Here is a 17,878-nt window from a genome sequence, read left to right as displayed (position 1 = left end):
TAACCTAAGGCTAAGGCTCAGTGGGAGAGCAGTTGCCTAGTGTGTGTGTGAGGTCCTGGGTCCAATCCCAGGAGAGAGAGAGAGAGACAGAGAGACACAGAGAAAAACAGAGAGGTAGAGAAACGAAGAAGCATGAGCTCCACCACGAGGACCCGAGCTTGAACCTCAGCATCCATCCATCCATCCATCCATCCATCCATCCATCCATGTAAAAACCACCGAATCTGGTGAAGCTGGTTGACCGCTGGTCGCGGTGACACACAACTTTAGTCCCAGCACTCTGGAGGCAGGGCAGGCAGATCTCTGAATCTGAGGATAGCCTGGTGTACAAAGTGAGGACATCCAGGGCTTTACAGAGAAACCCTGTCTCAAAACAAACAAACAAACAAAACAAAGACCAAGACAAAGCAAAACAAAAAACCCAAATAAACCATGGTGGCGAGAGCTTCTAGCATCAGTGCTGGAGAGGCGACTAGATCCATGTAACTTGACTGTGAACCAGCCCAGCCTAAGCAGTGAGCCCCACATCCCAGTGAGAGGGACTGTCTCCCATCTCAGAAATCAAGGTTGACAGCTCCTAAGGAAGGACACCCAGGTCAACTTCCATACATGGATGCTCATGCACATACACACACACACACACACACACACACACACACACACACACACACACACCAGTTAAGGACACCTAGACTAGACAAGTGAGTTTGGACAGTGATGTCACAGGATCATCAAATGTTTAAAGACCTGACAATAGAAGAAGACTTGAAATTTTCACTCTTTTTGGAGTGAAGTGAAATATGGCTCTGATGTTAACTTGGCAGTGGGAATGAGTTCAGAACTCTCAGAGTGGAGGTGTGAGTGGGTGGAGGGAAGGCAGAGGAAAGGGTTGCAGGCTTTCCCTGCCCCTGTGCAGCCTATAGAACATTGTTTCTACAAAAGTATTTGTGGAGCATGGCAAGCCTTTAAACTTCAAGATGATTTTTTTCCCCTAAGATGCCAAGACGTATTTTAAAGGAGAAGCAGGGATTTAGTCCAGGAAGGAATGGTAGAGACGGATTCAAACCTGGATTAGGATAGAAAATGAGTCAAACAGAGAGAGGGAGAGAGAGAGAGAGAGAGAGAGAGAGAGAGAGAGAGAGAGAGAGAGAGCGCCTTTGATGTCTTGATGATCAAGAGCTGGGGCTTAAGGACCAGACTCTTAAATCATGTGGCATTTACTGGCCCAGATTTTTTTTTTTAAAAAAAAATACTCTTGTGGATCAGTGTGTATGCTCAAAATGGCGAGCTTCCAAAGTCAGTCTTAACTCTCTAATGGTAACATTTGGAAGGCTTCCTGTAAGAACGGAAGGGAGCCATTTCTAGAAGGGGCAGCTTAATGATTTTCTACTCCCCTACCCCCAAATCGTTAACCAGTGTTCCTTTCCCAGAGCCCAAGTTCATGCTGAGGGCAAAGGGAATTAAGCAAAGGGCTGAACCTGGAGCTAAGATTAGAGAGCTGCCAAAGGGCCTAATTTTAGGTCCTTGCTGCCCCAGCTGACAGGCTGTACTGCTGGCTCGGCCATGGGGACCACAGTGTGGCCATGAGCTGGTGCCTGGGTGGGGAGAGCTGTTCCCTGGCCATCTGCAAAAGCAATTAGCTCACTGATGGGTGTGTTTTGAGAGGGACTACCAATAATTTCTCCTTCAACAAATGTTTCTTCAGGTGTTCAAGGGTCCGGGAGGGAGAGCGTCAGGGCTTGGCAGACATTCCCGCAGGCTCGCCCGCCCTGCATTCTAATGCTGACGTTTTCCCACTTAACAGTGATCTCCACATGGGAACCAATCCTGGAATTCCTGGGTTTTCATGGCAAATCACCCTTGATCAATTTCCTCTGGCTCTAAACTTACTGCCACAACCCAGGGACAGTGTCGTTGGAGACTCAGCTTGATGAAAATCGGCAGAGATTGATGGGGACTAGTCTTTGATTTTGTGGGGAGTTTGCACAGCAGCCTTCTGTGGGGATTTGGGCTGTCTGTCCTCTGGTCTCCATATATTTTCCACTTACAGGCTTCATGCTTAATTGTCTTCTTCAGAGGCCAGACAATAAGAGCTGGCATCTTCCAGATCAAAGGGGAAACAGAATATATTTTAAAGTGACAACTTGGTTATTCTGCGACCAGAATAATAAACTGATGTAAATATAAGCCCCTGAATGGAGGCCATAATGAAATGTTACCAAGGGAGCAAAACCTTTCTTCTAATTACAGCAAAGCAACACTCCTCAAACGTCTTTGGCAAGCATACATCTTATTTTTTCACAATTCTCGTGCCTGCAGCAGCCCGCCTCAGCAATGGAGATTTTTCTGTCCCTGCAGGTTGGGAGCTGGGTTTACCCACTGGGTCTCTCTGTCTGCAAAGCAGGCTGTTAACAAAGGCTCTTTGCCAGGGGCAATGAAAAAGCAGGCTAGTGGTGGTACCCAGCCCAGGGTATGCAGCCCTTAGTGGAGGAAGAGCCCTTGGCGAGGGCCACTGTTGTCAAGGTGCACAGACAGCCCTGGAGGCTCCTCTCCAATTCTCCCAGTACCTTTGCTCTTCCCGCCTGCTTGCAGCACATCCCAATGTCATCTTTCTATGTGTATTTCTATACCTGCCCCAAGCACACATGCACACATGCACACACACGCGAGTGCACACACACACACACACACACACACACACACACACACAGTTGCACCCCTCTTCCCTGTCTCTTGGCGCTGGCCCTTTCATCTTCTCCCTCAGGGATTCGAGATGTCGCTGCAGGAAGTGCTTGTCCGCAGAGGCAGCAGCCAGCAGAGCCCCGTGGCTTTGACAAACCTCATTTAATTGGGAGGAAGCCAGGAGAATTTGAAAGAACTGAAACATCCACGAAACTCCTTTTATCAGGCATAATTTAAACTCTGCATGGAAAAACCCCTATATGTATAAAGAAAAGTCAACTTCCCTCCCGCTGCGCACACTCCGCATCTCCCCCAGCACAGGCAGGCTCCTGCAAGATTCCATCTTTTCATTTTTCTCAAAGTGTCAAAGTAGATTTGGGCTCTGCAGCAGGGTGAACAGAGAAGGAATACAGATTGTTCTCTCCCTCACTCATGTGCACACACACACACACACACACACACACACACACACCCCTTTAGATGGTGTGAGCACCAGAGTCCATTGATTGAAAACTTTGCTTCTGCTTTCTAGGGAGAATCAAAACCCAAGTTCCTACGAGCATACATGTCCGTTTGGATGCTGACTGCTGCTTCTTAATTAAAAGCTGGTGCCCAGAAAACCCTGATGATCCCAGCAGTTCTCAGGGCCCAGAATAATAGACTCTGCAGGAAGCTAACGGGGACATTTCTCTAAGTAGGGGGATGCGAGCATTGTGTACAGACAAACACGCTGTGCATGTATGGGATGTGGTAGAGTTAGGTGTCCACAGAGGGACGGATCTTAGGCACAGATGGGAAAGAGGGGAGCACAGCAGGACAGGCAGGCCAGACCCACACGAGACAGAGGTGCCAGGCCAGGGTAGGCGCTACAGCTCTACTGCAACGCCTTTCTTTTGACCCACTAGCCCAACCCCATCTCTCACCCTTTCCAGATTCACCTCCAGGCTCATCCATCTCTCTTGGATTATCCCCATTTCTCCTAAGTCACCTCCAGCAAACGTCTCTGAACATCTGCAGCTGATTATACACAGATTTTAGCTGTTCTGATATGATTTGTGCTAATCTGTGTAAAAGGTACCCTGTTTCCTCTTCTTCACCCTCTTTTCCTCCCTCTCCATAAGATCCTCGAGGCCAAGGCCAAGCCTCTTGTTTTCCTCAACTTTTTATAGCACTCCATGTGTTCTTGACACTTAATGGCAGCTTAATAAATTCTAATGGCTGCCTCTTCTTACAGGGTTAAGTAAGATATTAACCTCAGATGTATAATGATGGTTATTTTTAGAGATCTTAAGTGACTCACTTTAATAATGAAATTCCTCAGTAGTCCCAAACTAAGAGATTTTGCTGTTTCATGACGATGTCTGAGATACAGGGAAACTGGGCTTACAAAGCCTAGCCAAACTGGGCCTATGCTTCTTGGGAAATAGCTCTGCATCCCCAGACACCCCATCCCGACTCCCACCCCACTCCCGCCCCATTCGCCTCTTCCCAGGATGACCCCCAGGCCTTCCTGCTCAGCTTTCTTTTCTTTGGCTTAGGACTTCAAACAACGATTTTCCATTGAATGTGGATATTTTCAAAGAAACCTCACCTAAGGATACTCTGCCCAGCCCACCCTACACAGCCCAGGCCTTGACCGCCACCCACATCCTCCTTGTAGCCATTCCTGGCTGCATTCTGAGAAACCCAAGAAGAGCTCCTGCCACGTGACCCCAGCCCACAGCAGATTTCAGACCTGGAGGATGACCCAGGCACCGGCAGCAAAGGCTGGTTTCAGGGTAACCTGTGTTTGTAGTGGGCAGCTATCCTGGGAGGACACTTCCCCTCCGCCAAAGCCCAACCTCCAAGCTTCCTTCTGTGGCATTGTGTTACCAATCAAGAAGGGCCCATCACTCCTTCCTGACATATGCTTGTCACCTCTCCTCTTACTCTCTCTGCAAGAGGGAAGCAGCTTATTAGAAACATTGGTTTTGCTTCTCCTGTCAGCAAACACCTCAGAGGCAACCTTCCCTGTGTGTAAGAAAGGTTTGCACCATTACAAGGAGGTCCTTGTCACCTTTCCCCACTGGTACTTCAGAGTTTTAAAGAATCTTACTCAAATCTCAGGTAAGGCCAGGTCCCCTGCTTCTCTCTGGAAAGCAAATTAGTCTCTGACTTCACTTCTGGTTGCAAATTCTATGACTCGCCAGTGTTGAGGGAAAAGCCATAAGATGAGACTTGATGTATATTCATGCACACACGTGTGTGTTTGCACACACTCACACACTCACTTACACATACTCATATGCATATGTATACTCAAACACACTCATATACACACTTGCACGCACACACACTCACCATCAGGAAGCTGGTACAACTGGGATGGCAAGACACTGAAATAATCATGAACGAGCGCTTCTTGGGCTGAGACACGGTCCCTGGGGAAGCCTTTTAGCATCTGGGAGGCCAGGTCTTCAGCTTCAGGAACTCCACCCAGCCTGGAAAAGTGGAAGGAAGAAATAGTCTCTCTAGAGGCCGCTATTCTGCAAAAATAAAAGGGGAGGGGGTGGATAAAAACTGAGGAAGAAGTAACGGGGGCTTAACGTGTCTCTAACATGCCCTTCCTAGGCCACAGATGGCAAATGTAAATAACCAACACAAACCTCTTACCTGGTCTATCACTAGGAGGGAGACAATAGCAACCGTAACCTTCACCATGTCCCAAGGCACAGTGTACACAAAGGACACAGATTTGTGAATACAGAGGCAGAAATATATAATTAAGGCTTCCTCTTGGAGGAACACTGTAGCCCCACCCAAGCAGAAAGACCTAGTTGGCAGAATGTTCCAGGCTCTGGATACCAAAGACAGAAAGCATGGAGTCCTGGAGGGGAGGAAGGAAGGAGGCCATTCTGGAGAGTGGGCGTTGAGTGGAAATGTCCTTATTAACAGGGTTTCTGAAGCTCAGCCCCAGGGTTATCAGCTAAGAAGTTTCCTTTGTTCCTCTTGGGATGGAGCTGGGCAGGAACAATAATCATGTACCCAAAACTCCAAACTGATCCATCCTCAAGCTGGCCTTGTGCTGATCTACAGATTTGGAGATGAGCAACTAACACATGTTATCAGGTGGCTAGCTCTGGGAGGCGTAAGGCAAAACTGACCCCTAGTAGGGTTCAGGCACTCACCAAGCTATCACACAAATGCAGAGACATCAGTGAAGGAAAAGGCACTCCCCTAGTGTGAAGGTTTATATTCTTGGGGTCTGCCCTTGGGGAGGTAATTAGGTTATGGTAAAAGATCCTTCATGATGGGCTCAGAACCTCCATCAAAGGAACTTTGGGGAACCCTTTTGTTTCTTCTACCATGTGAAAACATTCCAAGAAAGCATTGTGCATAAAGCACAGTGCCCTCACCAGACATTAAATGTACTGGAGCCTTCACCTCAGACTTCCCAACCTCTGGAACTCTATGCTCCTCTTGGACATGTGAGATGCAGGGATGCTAGAAGTCCTGTTCTACAGCTATGATTTGTTTAATGTTTGCATGAGATTTGCATAAGAAACTTCCAGGTCTCTGATTTATACAATATAGAACTGTTTCTGCAAACAGATTACTAGTCTCTAACTCCAGAGTAATTGCTTCATAGACAAGATAAACACATTTGGAAATCCCGGGATAGGGGCCTGCTTACTTGCTGTGCCATGAAGGAGGACTGGTCAGCCAATTCTCCATGCCACATGCCCTGTCTGGGCTTTGTGACTGCATAAAGCAGTAGCTGCCGACCCATCACTTAACACACGTAAAGTATGGCTGTTCTCAGAGGAGCAAGACAACAGCTAACCCCACTGTTACCACTGACTTTCACAGTAGGGCACGGGGCTGCCTACCTGTGACGAGTTCACCTGCTACTGTGCTTTCCCCTACACCATAGAAAGGAGAAAGTATATGGCTAGTGGGGCCACTTTTCTAATGCTTTCCATTTAGGATGTGGTAGACCCCCCACAATAAGAAACACCCATCAGGAGGAAGACACAACCATTAGGAAAGCTGGCCTACAATTGCCAGTCGCTCTGAAACTTGAGTATCTACTCACTAGGCCCACGTTAAAAAGATCACCACTGAACCCATAGATAGGTGCATTTTTAGTCCTGTACACAGTCCTACCACACCTTCATAGGAACCATGAGGTAAGGCTGGAGACACCTCAGCTATTCCAGATTTACCACACTTGCAAACTGAGTCTGTTGCAAACCTGCCCAGTGGATGAATCCTCTACTGACCTTCTGACTGACCCTGGCCAGGTGACCTAGCTTCTCCAAGCCTCAGCTTCATCCTGTTTGGCACCAGAATGTTCTAGAACATTACTGGTGAGAACAAATACAACAGATGTGCAGTGGTGGCACATGCCTTTAATCCCAGCACTTGGGAGGCAGAGACAGACAGATCTCTGAGTTAGATAGAGGCCAGCCTGCTCTATCTAACTTGAGTTCTGAGACAGTCAGGGGTACACAAAGAAACTCTGTCTTGAAAGAACAAAAGGCAATCCTCTCTACCCAAAACCACCACCACCAACAACAACAACAATGAAGGGAACAACACACAGCCCCCAGAAGCACATGATGGGTACATATTCTTTGTCCTCTGCAGAGGCAAGAATTTTCTTACATACTAATACAAATCAACCCTGCCCAATAGAATTCTCCACAGTGATGGAAATAGCCTATTTTTGCTCAGCCTAATACGGTAGGCACTGTCCATAGGTGGCTGCTGAGCCCTAGGAATATGGGTTGTGTAACTGAACAACTGAGCTTTAAGATCAACTGGGAGTAATTTCAGTTTAGATAGCTAGCTGGACATGGCTGATGGCCACTGCATTAGCAGTGCTCCAGATATTAATTACTTCTTGCTCCAGGAGCCAGACAGAGAGAAAGGAAGTCTGAGCCCAGGCCAGGAGCACAGGCATGGGCAGAGGCAGGCATTGATGTGAAGTCAGGAGAGTCAGGTGACACGAGAATTCAAGTCCTGTGTACTCTAAAAGAAAGAGATGTGGGAGAAAAGGTGACAGGAGGAAGCCTGTGGCAGGACTGTGACAGCTGTAACACCGCAGCATAGAGTATTAAGGCACTTGGTGATTTTGAGTTTTAAAAAGCCACTAGGAACAAAAGGAAACTCAGGAGCAGCATGGAGGCTCAGATTTCTCTAAGTTAGGGTTAGGGGCTAACAGGCCTGCAAGAGGATGCTTACACCTTCTGTTGTTATGCTTCAGCGAGCTTACATTTACTCCAACCTCAAAGTTGAAACAACTAAAATTGGCACTGCTCTGCTTAGAAACAGAGGTGACCCAGCTCCTCCACAGGACCTCAAAAACCATGTCAATGACATCCTAGGGACTCCAAGGAGCACTCGGGGTTAGACCAAAGCTCCTGACGGCTGTGCCATAGCTTTTGAATGTGTATCTTAAAACCATTGATACCTAAACCTAAAAAAGGTGTGTTTTTATTTGCCAGTGCCACTCAATTAAGTGGCTTGTAGTAAAGATAGCTTCTTATTTTAAAATGTCACGATAAATTAAAGTGCAAGCCTGCAGGCTGCTGTATTTGCTTAGCAGTGGTTGTGACGAGTTTGCATATCCCGAAGGACATGATAAACAGCGGTTCCTGGAAACATGCCTCCAAAATCACAGGGGGTTCAAGCCGTCCTGGGCTTGAAAATAAGAGCAGAGCCTGTGGGCTTCTTGGGAGCCTTGTCTCTCCCAATGAAAGCTCTCTGGGCAGTCCACGGCTGCACGCTTCTCCTTTGTACCCTCCTTTTCACTCTATACAGTGGCTTTAAAAGCACCCAAATGGTACATATGGAACAATCAAGCCACATTTGCTTAGATTAAACCACTCTGCATATTCCAAGACCAACGGTCCGATGTTCTGTTGGGATCTTGGCTGGGAAACTTTTTCCTTCTCCCACCTGCGAGAGTGTTTTTCTTTGACATCTGAGCTCCTTTTTACCCTGTCTCTGATGTTTCCCTCGCTGCCCTTTTTGCCTCCTCACTGAAGCAAAAAGAACAGAGCTTCAGCTAATTACTCTCAGATCAAATAATACTGGTTATTGTAATTGGTCATTGTCCGAAAACACTGAGTTCTTCTTCGCCCAGAGGCTGCCTGGCACAGCAGAGCTAGCTCGCTATCCCTGGAATGTCTCTATTATCTGTTTTACTTTGCAAAAGAAACTAGGGATTTGTTGAAAGCCGGTAATAAAAGTCTGCCCCGGTCTGAGCAGAGACCATGTAGAGAGGGCCTGGGAAAGCGTGACCTCTATGAATCAAGTCCCCCTCCAATGACCACTCAATGATGGTATTCGCTTTCTCTGTGTCAGAGAAGAATAAACCCACTAGGTTTTCTCGGAGGCCAACACTACTCCTCTCAGGGCCTGGAGCATGGCTGAGGGGCACAAAACAATTTTAATGACCAAACTCACTGAAAGTAAAATGGTTCATAAAGAAAAACTAACACCCTCCCAGGGGGCTGGCTCTCTCAGAGGCATCGGACGGGGGTACTGGGGGCCTGATGCTCAGGGCTCTGAGGTCTAAAGAAGCTTCACTCTCTGTGTCTTAAGACAAGAGAACTTGCCAATGGGTGCTTACCTGTCCCAGACAATCTGCAGGCTTTGAGGTTTAGGTGGCGGGAACCATTCTGGAAAGCACACAGAGAAACACTAAAATCAAGAGCAACTCTCCAGTCTGTTGCCAAAATTATTATTAAAATTCCAAATGTTCATCTTGGCTTGGGGTAAAAGAAGATTCTAGAACCAGGCAAGCTAATGACGGGCTTTGAAGGCCTCTTCTCTGTGTGTTATGAGTCACTGAAAGGTATGAGTAGGTATGAGTTTTGAGTTCCCAGATTCCCATGTTGAAGTCCTAACACAAAGTATCATAGAATAGGACCTTATAAGGGAAGAGGGTGAGTGCGACATTCTCATTAAAGTAGTCCTAATGTTATTTGACTGGGATCTTCACAAAAGGGGAACATTTGGACAAAGAGATACATATTAGAAATGATGGCACAGAGAAACACAAGACCAGTCATCACCAAGCCAAGGATGGGCACCTGGAAGAGATTCTGCCTGTGTCGTCAGAAAGACCCAGTCATGACAGTGCCACTCTTTCAGATTCCCAGACTCTGGAGTTTGAGCTTCTCAGTTTGTGGTCTTTGGGTATGGCAGCTTTCATAGACCTGTGCAGTTAAAACATTCAGTTGGATTAACAACCATCTAACATACTGTGTGTAGAGTATGTGCCAAGTGTTAGAGAATACAAGAAATCTCATCACCCTCCCAGAGCTCACAATCCACCTGGGAGAACAAAAGGGGACACACACACACACACACACACACACAGAAAGCAGTATGACTTTTAGGGCAGCCCATGCTACAAAGTGAAAGTATGTCTCATGTCTCAAACAAACAAACAAAAACGATCACCATGACAACGACGACAACAATAACAACAACAATAACACAAAAGCAAATGGTTGGGCAAAGTCTCCAAACTCGAACATTGGCATGGGAGAGATGGTTCAGTGTCAAGAGGGCCTGCTGCTCTCTCAGAGGACCTGAGTCAGACTCCCAGCCCCCACACCAGTGGCTTACAACCTCCTGTAACTCCAGCTCAAGGGAGATCTGATGTCTCTGCAGGCATCTGTACTCATGTTCACACCAACACACAGATACACATGTCTATGCATAATTTAAAAGAAAACCTTAAAAACAAATAAACAAACCTCAGAAATGCTTTTTTTTAAAGTAAGGAGTATATAATTGTATATGCTAGTTGTGATATAATAGAGGTGAAGCCTGGCTTAAATAATTCAAAATCAGGTAGATGATGGCTCAGTGGGTAAAGTGCCTGCTGTGTGAGCTAAAGAACCCATGTTCTATCCAAGGACGGATGCAAACAGCTGGGTCAACCCAAACTAAAACCACAATGAGAAGGGATTAAGTTGGTTGATTTAGCACCTAGTTCTCCTAGCTCTTGGGAGGCAGAGGCAGGAGGGTCACCACAAGTTCAAGGGATAAATAACAAAACCAAATGAGAACTAGTAATTGACTTCTGGGTGTGGTGGCTCATGCCCATGGCCCTGAACTTGGCTGGCAGAAGCAAGAAGATGGAGAGTTCTCGGCCAGCCTCGACTACCTATGGAGCCCAGAAAAATAATCATCTAGGAAACAGAAACTGAAAGTCTAATGATGAAGGGCCTCAAGAGAAGCCTTGGGGGCTGGTGAGATGGTTCAGTGGGTAAGAGCACCAACTGCTCTTCCAAAGGTACTGAGTTCAAATCCCAGCAACCACATGGTGGCTCACAACCACTCATAATGAGATCTGATACCCACTTCTGGTGCGTTTGAAGACAGCTACAGTGAACTTATACTAATAAATAAATCTTTGGCCGGAGCAAGTGGGGTTGACTAGAGCAAGCAGAGGTCCTAAGTTCAATCCCCAACAATCAACACGAAGGCTCACAACCATCTGTACAACTAAAGTGTACTCATATACATAAAATAAATAAATCTTTAAAAAAAAAAAAAAAAGAGAAGCCTTGGAGGGTGTCAGCTGATGCTGCTCTTTACATTCCCCCTCGGTCTTTTGCTCTTTCTCTGTCCCCTCTCCCCTTTCCTTGTTTCTCTCTTGAGGTGAGGAGCTCAGACTGGCCTTGAATTTGTGATCCAGACTGAGGAGAGACATTCCAACGATAATTTAAAATGGTATTTCTGGCCTTTCCTTTTCTTAGACCTAAAGTATGATTACCTTGGTTTTTAAGACATCTTCTTCCAGGTTCTATATAAATGGAATAAGTCAAAATTGTGCATCGTGGCTAAGGTTTTGATCAACCTTAGACAACAGTCACTTGGATAATCCTGACCAATTGGATTATTAGATAATCCTACCTGTTGGTAGGTGCACAGAATGGCCCAGAAGACGACTCATAAGTGACAGGGTGAGCAGGGCTCGCTCCTCAGACAGTGACCTGTGATGCTTCCCACATAGCACTTACCCTGTCCCACAGTGGAGTCAGGTCCTGACGATGCCAAGGATGACATTAGTATTTTTAATTTCAAAAGTAAGCTCAATTAAAAGTTTATTTATAGTGCTGAATGGTAGAGTAGAAAAGAGTGATTAAAGAAAGCTGCGTTGCCGGGTGGTGGTGGCGGCTCAAGCCTTTGATCTGAATGCTTGAGAGGCAGAGGCAGGCAGATTCTGAATTCAAGGCCAGCTTGGTCGACAGAGTGAGTTCCAGGACAGCCAGGACTACACAAAACAAAACAAAAAAGCAAGCAAGCAAGCAAGCTGTGGAAACTCAGCTTCCAAGATCAGATGCAGCAAAAGGGGACCATGCAGGTAGTAGTTTAGTCCCCTTGGTGAGCACTAAGTACAAGTACTAAGTACTTGGTGGGTCAGTTAGTACAAGGCTACTCTGTTTACTAGCCTGTGCCTACATTAAAAATAACTAGTAAAACCAAGATTATCTGGCATCTGCTTAGTGTTTATTTACAAACTGCTTACTGCTGCCTCTTTACTATTCTCCCCAGACAAAAGAAAAAGAAACAGAAAAAGAAAATGGTTCCATATTCAAGCACATCCCAGTTTCCAGCTAACAGAACAGAATCATCGAGAGGTCCGGCAAATGACTTTGACACCTCCTCCAATGAGACAGCGCTTCCTAATCCTTCCCAAACAGTTCCACTAACTGGAGACCCAGCACTCAGATATATAAGCTAATGGGGGCCACTCTCATCTAAACTGCCCACCCACGGCGACCATCTGCCTTGGTTTGTTTTGTGTAGTCAGTGTTCGAGGTATTGCCTTTGCTTTTGTTTGTTTGTTTGTGTGTGTGGATACCCACACTATATGTGTGGACGTACACCATGGTGTGTAAGTGGAGATGGTGAATAACTTTTGGGAGCCAGTTTTTTCCTTCTGTCACCAGGGACTGAACTCAGGCTGCCAGGCTTACACAGCAAGTGCCCTTACTTGCTGGGCCATCCCTCTGCCCCAGAGACTTGTCATTTTAATTTTATTTTTACGTATATGAGTGTTTTGCCTGCACATATGTATGCATACTGTGTGTGTGTGTCTGGTGCTCACAGAGGCCAGACAAGGGTATCAGATCTCCTGCAACTGGAGTTACAGACAGGTGTGAGCTGCCATGTGGTTGCTGGGAATCGAACCCAAGTCCTCTAGAAAAGCAGGAAGTGCTCTTAACATCTGAGACCTCTCTCCAGTTCCAGATTTTTTTTTATGGTGTGATTTAGTAACATGAGCACAAAATCCCAGCTCCAATCTCTCTGCCATTCAGGTGCTCTGGGACTTAGGGGTGAGGATTTCTTAACCTGTCTGGTGAAGCAACAGAGAGTTTCCAGAACTGTAAATGAGAATCATTTTGGAGTATCCGGAAAGATTAGATAAGGCCTCTGGCATGTGGTACAGTCTCAAAAGCTCCTGGTCTCATTGTTTTTCTCTCCTCTCTTCCTTTTGCTCTTGAACAGAGTTTCAGGAGATGGGGCGCAGGCCAACAGGGTAGGGTGGCCTCACCTGCAGAGCTTTTAAAAGAAGGCGGCCTGGCTCCACCCCCTAGAGAGCCTGATTTAACAGGTCTGGGAGGGGCCACACATCGGTTAGTTGTTTGCTGTTATTATGTCTTTAATAGGCTCCAGATGTTGCTAGTGAGGTTAAGGTTGGAGGATTGCTGATCCAGCCCAGAAAGCGGGGCCTAGCACTTGCCAGCAACTCGACATGCTTGCCTGAGCTTCACTTCCGCAACTGCAGCAACCCAGGGAGACTGTTGTGAGAAGTCCATTAACCAGTGTGTATAAAAACTGCAGAACACAACATCAGACTCCTACTTAGTGAGTGAGGTTTTTTTTTTTTTTTTTTCCCCCAAAACAGGAAAGAGAGAATGTAACAAGGGCAAACGAGCCTCTCAGGAATTCCAGATGGATGCCCTTGGACCCCAGGAGGGCAAACAACATTTTGAACTTGAGCCCTCTGGTTCTGTATAGACTGAAATTCAGACTCTCTCCACATCTTTTCTGTAGCTACATCAGCAAAGCAGGCAGGGTCAGTTGGGGAGCTGCTGGGAAGCAGAGCCAAGGCCCACAGCCTGTCTCTGACCTACCCTCCCACTTGCATGCAGATACCCACAAGCCAGATGACCTTGCCTCTTTGCTATTGATTTTTTTTTCAGTAGTTAAGTTTTGAGCGATCAATGAGAGAAAGAGCTATGGACAAACAAGCATCTTACACAGCACCATTTCAAGAGGGTCTGTTTCTCTGGCTTCAGCAGCCTCTAAAAATGCTTTCTTCCAAAGACAATAATAAATCACCAGGGCGGCTTTTCCTCCAACTCCTTCCACAGCAGCTGTCTTAAGTGAGCTCTTATCTGAGTTCAGTTGGAATTCAAGGTAAAATTGAACTGGAAAAGCAGAATATTTAAATTTCTGAGTGAAGCAAAATTCAGATGCGGGCAGAGCTACTGCTCTCCTAATAGAAGATTACCACAGGGTTCTTTGTTTGTTTGCTTGTTTTTTCATCAATGTTTAATAGAACTCATTCCACAACTGACTCAGGAATGGGAACCTTTGGTCCCTGGAGATACGCTGAGTGATCAATTGAGAAAACATCACCTGGACGTTTTGAGCCTAGGCTCAAGGTGAAGCATTTTCTGGTTACTATAGCTTTGCCTCTGTCATCCTAAGGTTATCTTATAGTGCGTTCTATTGAACTACACCCCTGGAATTTCCTGAACACAATGCATTCTTGAGATAACACGTATTTATGCAGTTGATAACTCGGCTAGCCTGATTTTGCTATCTCAAGTATGGCAAGAGTGGACTGCAAGAATCTGCGGCTTTCTCCCTCACCTGAACTGCACTGCACTCTCAGCCAGGTTTCCTGCTCCCCCATGTCCTAGGCAGCTGGTTTTACCCTTCCTCATGGAGCTAGCATTCGGGGAGCACCTTTAGTCCTCCCAGCCCTCTGGGGGGAAGCATCTTCTAGACTCTCAAAGCAGGCCACTGATGGATGAGGCTCCCTGGCATCTGAGGCTCACACTCCAGTTCGTATGTGTGGCCTGTCATTCATGTAACTCTGCATCAAAACTTCCTGTGATTGGAAGGCTCCTTGGCCCTCAGGGGCTGGTTCCTAAGGTAAAGAGGGAGAAACCAGGCCTGATTCCTGGGGTTGGAGACCCAGGAGGAAATCCCAGTAGTCAGGGGTGTCCCCATGCTTGGAGGAACGCGTCTCTGGCTATTGTCTCTCCATTCTCACAAATGACGTTTGAAGTTGATCACACCTTTCCGCGTCATACTTAATGACGCATCGCTGGACATTTTCCATTCCCTGTAGCTTCTACAAATATTTAGAGGCCTCCATGTGCTCAGCACAAGCACCCACCTGGCATCCCCAGCAAGCTTATGAGTGTGTGATTTCTGTGATATTGTTATTAATAATGACCTTCTAGTCCTCTCCACCCCCTCTGGTTCTCCCCTCAGTGCCCAAAGACTCCTTCCCCTGTCCTTGGTGGATTACTTCCTGTCTGGTCAGGTCCTCCCTCGGCTTACTTGCCTCTTTGAGCTAAGGCCTTCCTCTTCTGTATTTCTAGGTTGGGTTTTATCATAGGCTGGCTTTTGATTCGGTTTTAAGAGGCCTGTTCCTTTCCCCGCTTTATTCACTGTTCCACTGAAAAGTTCATCTCACCATTGAGATGAACTTGTTTTTCCTTCACAATTCAAATCCGATTAGTGACAACTTCCTGACTTCCTTCTAAAAGGATTTAGATGTGCCCTGCCTCTCCTCACTGGCTGTCACTACTCTAATGTTGACATCTAATTTGTCTTATAGGGTTTAGAGAGCATTGCCACATTGCCTGCCACCAATGCAATTCTGCATTTTGTCTCCTAAGGGATTATTTTTATAAGTTAAGGCCCGCTAAAAAAACAAAAACAAAAAAACAAAACAAAAACAAAAAAACCCTATGCTCTCTGTTTACTTATAGGTCAACATGCAGATGCTAAGTGATTGCCAGGCATGCCCCAGTTGGTGCCTCCACCCTTCAGCCTCCTCTTCTGCAATGGCCCTCCGTCAAACCAACGTTCTAGGTGTCATGTGCAATTGACTAGGTACATTCTGTCCCCAGCATCTGAGTCCTTTGTCTGGCACATGCGTTCTTGCTCACCTGGAGAAAGCTATCCTCTTCTGTCCCCTTTCTCTATTACTGTGGAGACTACATTCATAGCTCTTCCTCAGGAGACCATCCTCAGATTCCTGAAGTTAAGGGTGCCTTCCTCAGAGTGCCTGACAGTCCCTGGGTGACCCAGCTGCTGTACATGGTGTGCACAAACTCTACTTCTGTCCCTTACTGTCTAACTGGCTCACTTCCCTATTTCCTGACCTTTGTTCTTGAAAGCAAGAATCTATACTATGATGCTTTATTTTGTCTACCATCACTAAATAGTTGCTGATGAATGATGGACTAAACAAATTGAAATGAAATAAATTTACCACCTCTTTCTTGCAAAACTCACCTGTGTGTCTATTTCTGTGTCTTCTGGCAGTGGGAAAGGGACCTCTGATTTGAGCCAGTTCTATGACATTTAGTGTTTTTAAAACCATTCCTGGAACTTGGAAGGAATGAGGCAGACCTTAACTTTGTCTTTATTTTTTTAATATTTGACAGCATTCCTCTTAATAAATAAAAATTATAATCTGGTTATGGTGGTACATTCCTGTAATCCCAGCACTTGGGAGGCTGAGGCAGGAGGGTTGTAAATTCACAGACAATCTAGGCTACAAAGTGAGTAGCAGGCTACCCAGAGCTACAAAGCAGACCCTGTATTGAAAAAAAAAAAACAAATAAAATACTGTACTGTACATATACATGCATGGTTTTACATTAAAAATAGCTTTACCTGCTTTTGCTTGTAATTTTTCCTAACCTTAATTACTTTATGGAGTGGGAGTAGAGATCATCTACTCCCACTCCATAAAAACTAATAATTGCTACCAAATAAATTAAAGATGAGAAAACCAAAAATAAATGTGGAAACTAGAAGAAACTATTAATAAAGATCAAAGTGGGCTGTGTATCTAAATTAATTTCACTGACTGGTGTGGGGGACGGGTTAATAAAGATGTTAATAGAAACTCCCCAGGCGCTTTCTGCAGCACTCCTGAAGTGATATCATAATGAGTCCAATCAGAGCTCATAGATCCCGAGAATGCCTGTGGCTTCATTAGCAGCAGCGAGGGAGGACCACTGAAGCCCCAGGAAAGAGACCGCACTTGACAGTATGTTCCAGAAGCCAAGCTCAGCTTCAGAAATCCAGGCTTGGTGGAAAGATGTCATCAGGAAATATATCCCTAGCTTGTCCTCCTGTGCAGGGCATTGTTTAATTACCAAGCAATATGTATAGCTTGATAATGAATGCATACAGAAAGCTGTTAGGGTGATTGCCTCGGGGCCCAATGAGTCTGGATATTCTGAGTCAACTGCTTCCTGGCTAGGTGACCCTGGGACAGATATCTGACTCTTAAAGCTACAGCTCTCATCTATAAAGTGTGGATAGGGGCTGGAAGAACTGGCTCAGCCATTAAAGGCTAGGCTCACAACGAAAACAAAGTATGGATGGTAACATTGCTGCCATTTGATAAGGTGGTTATGAATCAAAGCAAGATGGCTTCATTTTACAACTATCTACTGATTAATTTCATGTACCAGTTAAGGGGCATGTGCAAAATTCTTCTGGAAGGACTAGAAGTCACTGGCTTGGCCTCTAGGAAATTCTAGAAATCTTTTTCTTGTAACATATTTTAGCAAAAAAAGCAGTGGCGATGCCGACACAGCGGATTTACGTGGCCCTGCTGCGTTCCTGGCAGGCGAGTAATGAGGGTTCTTCTAGGGAAGGCTCTGCAGGCACAAGGTGGGTAGGCATATGATGGCAGTTTAGATGTGGGGAACGGACAGGTACAGGCTTAACAGGCACTCAGACACACATAGGTAGGTGCTTAAAAACCTGAACATCAACTTTAACGATGTGGGAATCCAGACAACGTTTGGGCCCACGCAAGGCAAACTAAAAGTCAGTTGTGGTGCCTCAAGGTACGCTGGGCTTCCTGAAAGAGGCCAGGATCCCCAAGGTTCTAACTATAAAGAAAAGAGACAGTGTG

The 17,878-nt window shown here is 46.0% G+C and overlaps 1 protein-coding gene across 6 annotated transcripts in view, besides 1 other annotated feature; it reads right to left on the bottom strand.

Moving 5' to 3' along the window:
- Cdk15 (cyclin-dependent kinase 15) overlaps nt 1–17,878 on the bottom strand; it is a 95,637-nt gene that overhangs the window by 16,477 nt on the left and 61,282 nt on the right. For 3 of the 6 annotated variants that reach the window (XM_006496049.4, XM_006496048.4, XM_011238531.2), the window contains 2 exons: nt 9,302–9,350; nt 5,023–5,207 (listed from right to left, as the gene is read on the bottom strand). In XM_006496049.4, the coding sequence (XP_006496112.1) occupies nt 5,023–5,207; nt 9,302–9,350 (234 nt within the window). The remainder of the gene's footprint in view (nt 1–5,022; nt 5,208–9,301; nt 9,351–17,878) is intronic. The other 3 variants (NM_001033373.3, NM_001356389.1, XR_373255.4) reach the window with 2 other exon arrangements.
- Nucleotides 588–2,098: an enhancer, noted in NCBI's record as "VISTA enhancer mm1575". NCBI's record gives its function as "enhancer in: somite[4/6] | tail[4/6]" and the evidence as "EXISTENCE:transgenic organism evidence [ECO:0001131][PMID:17130149]".

Source organism: Mus musculus, chromosome 1, assembly GCF_000001635.26.
Source record: "Mus musculus strain C57BL/6J chromosome 1, GRCm38.p6 C57BL/6J".
NCBI lineage: Eukaryota > Metazoa > Chordata > Mammalia > Rodentia > Muridae > Mus > Mus musculus.
The sequence above is the reverse complement of the archived record's forward strand: the minus strand, read 5'-3'. Positions and strand labels throughout refer to the sequence as shown.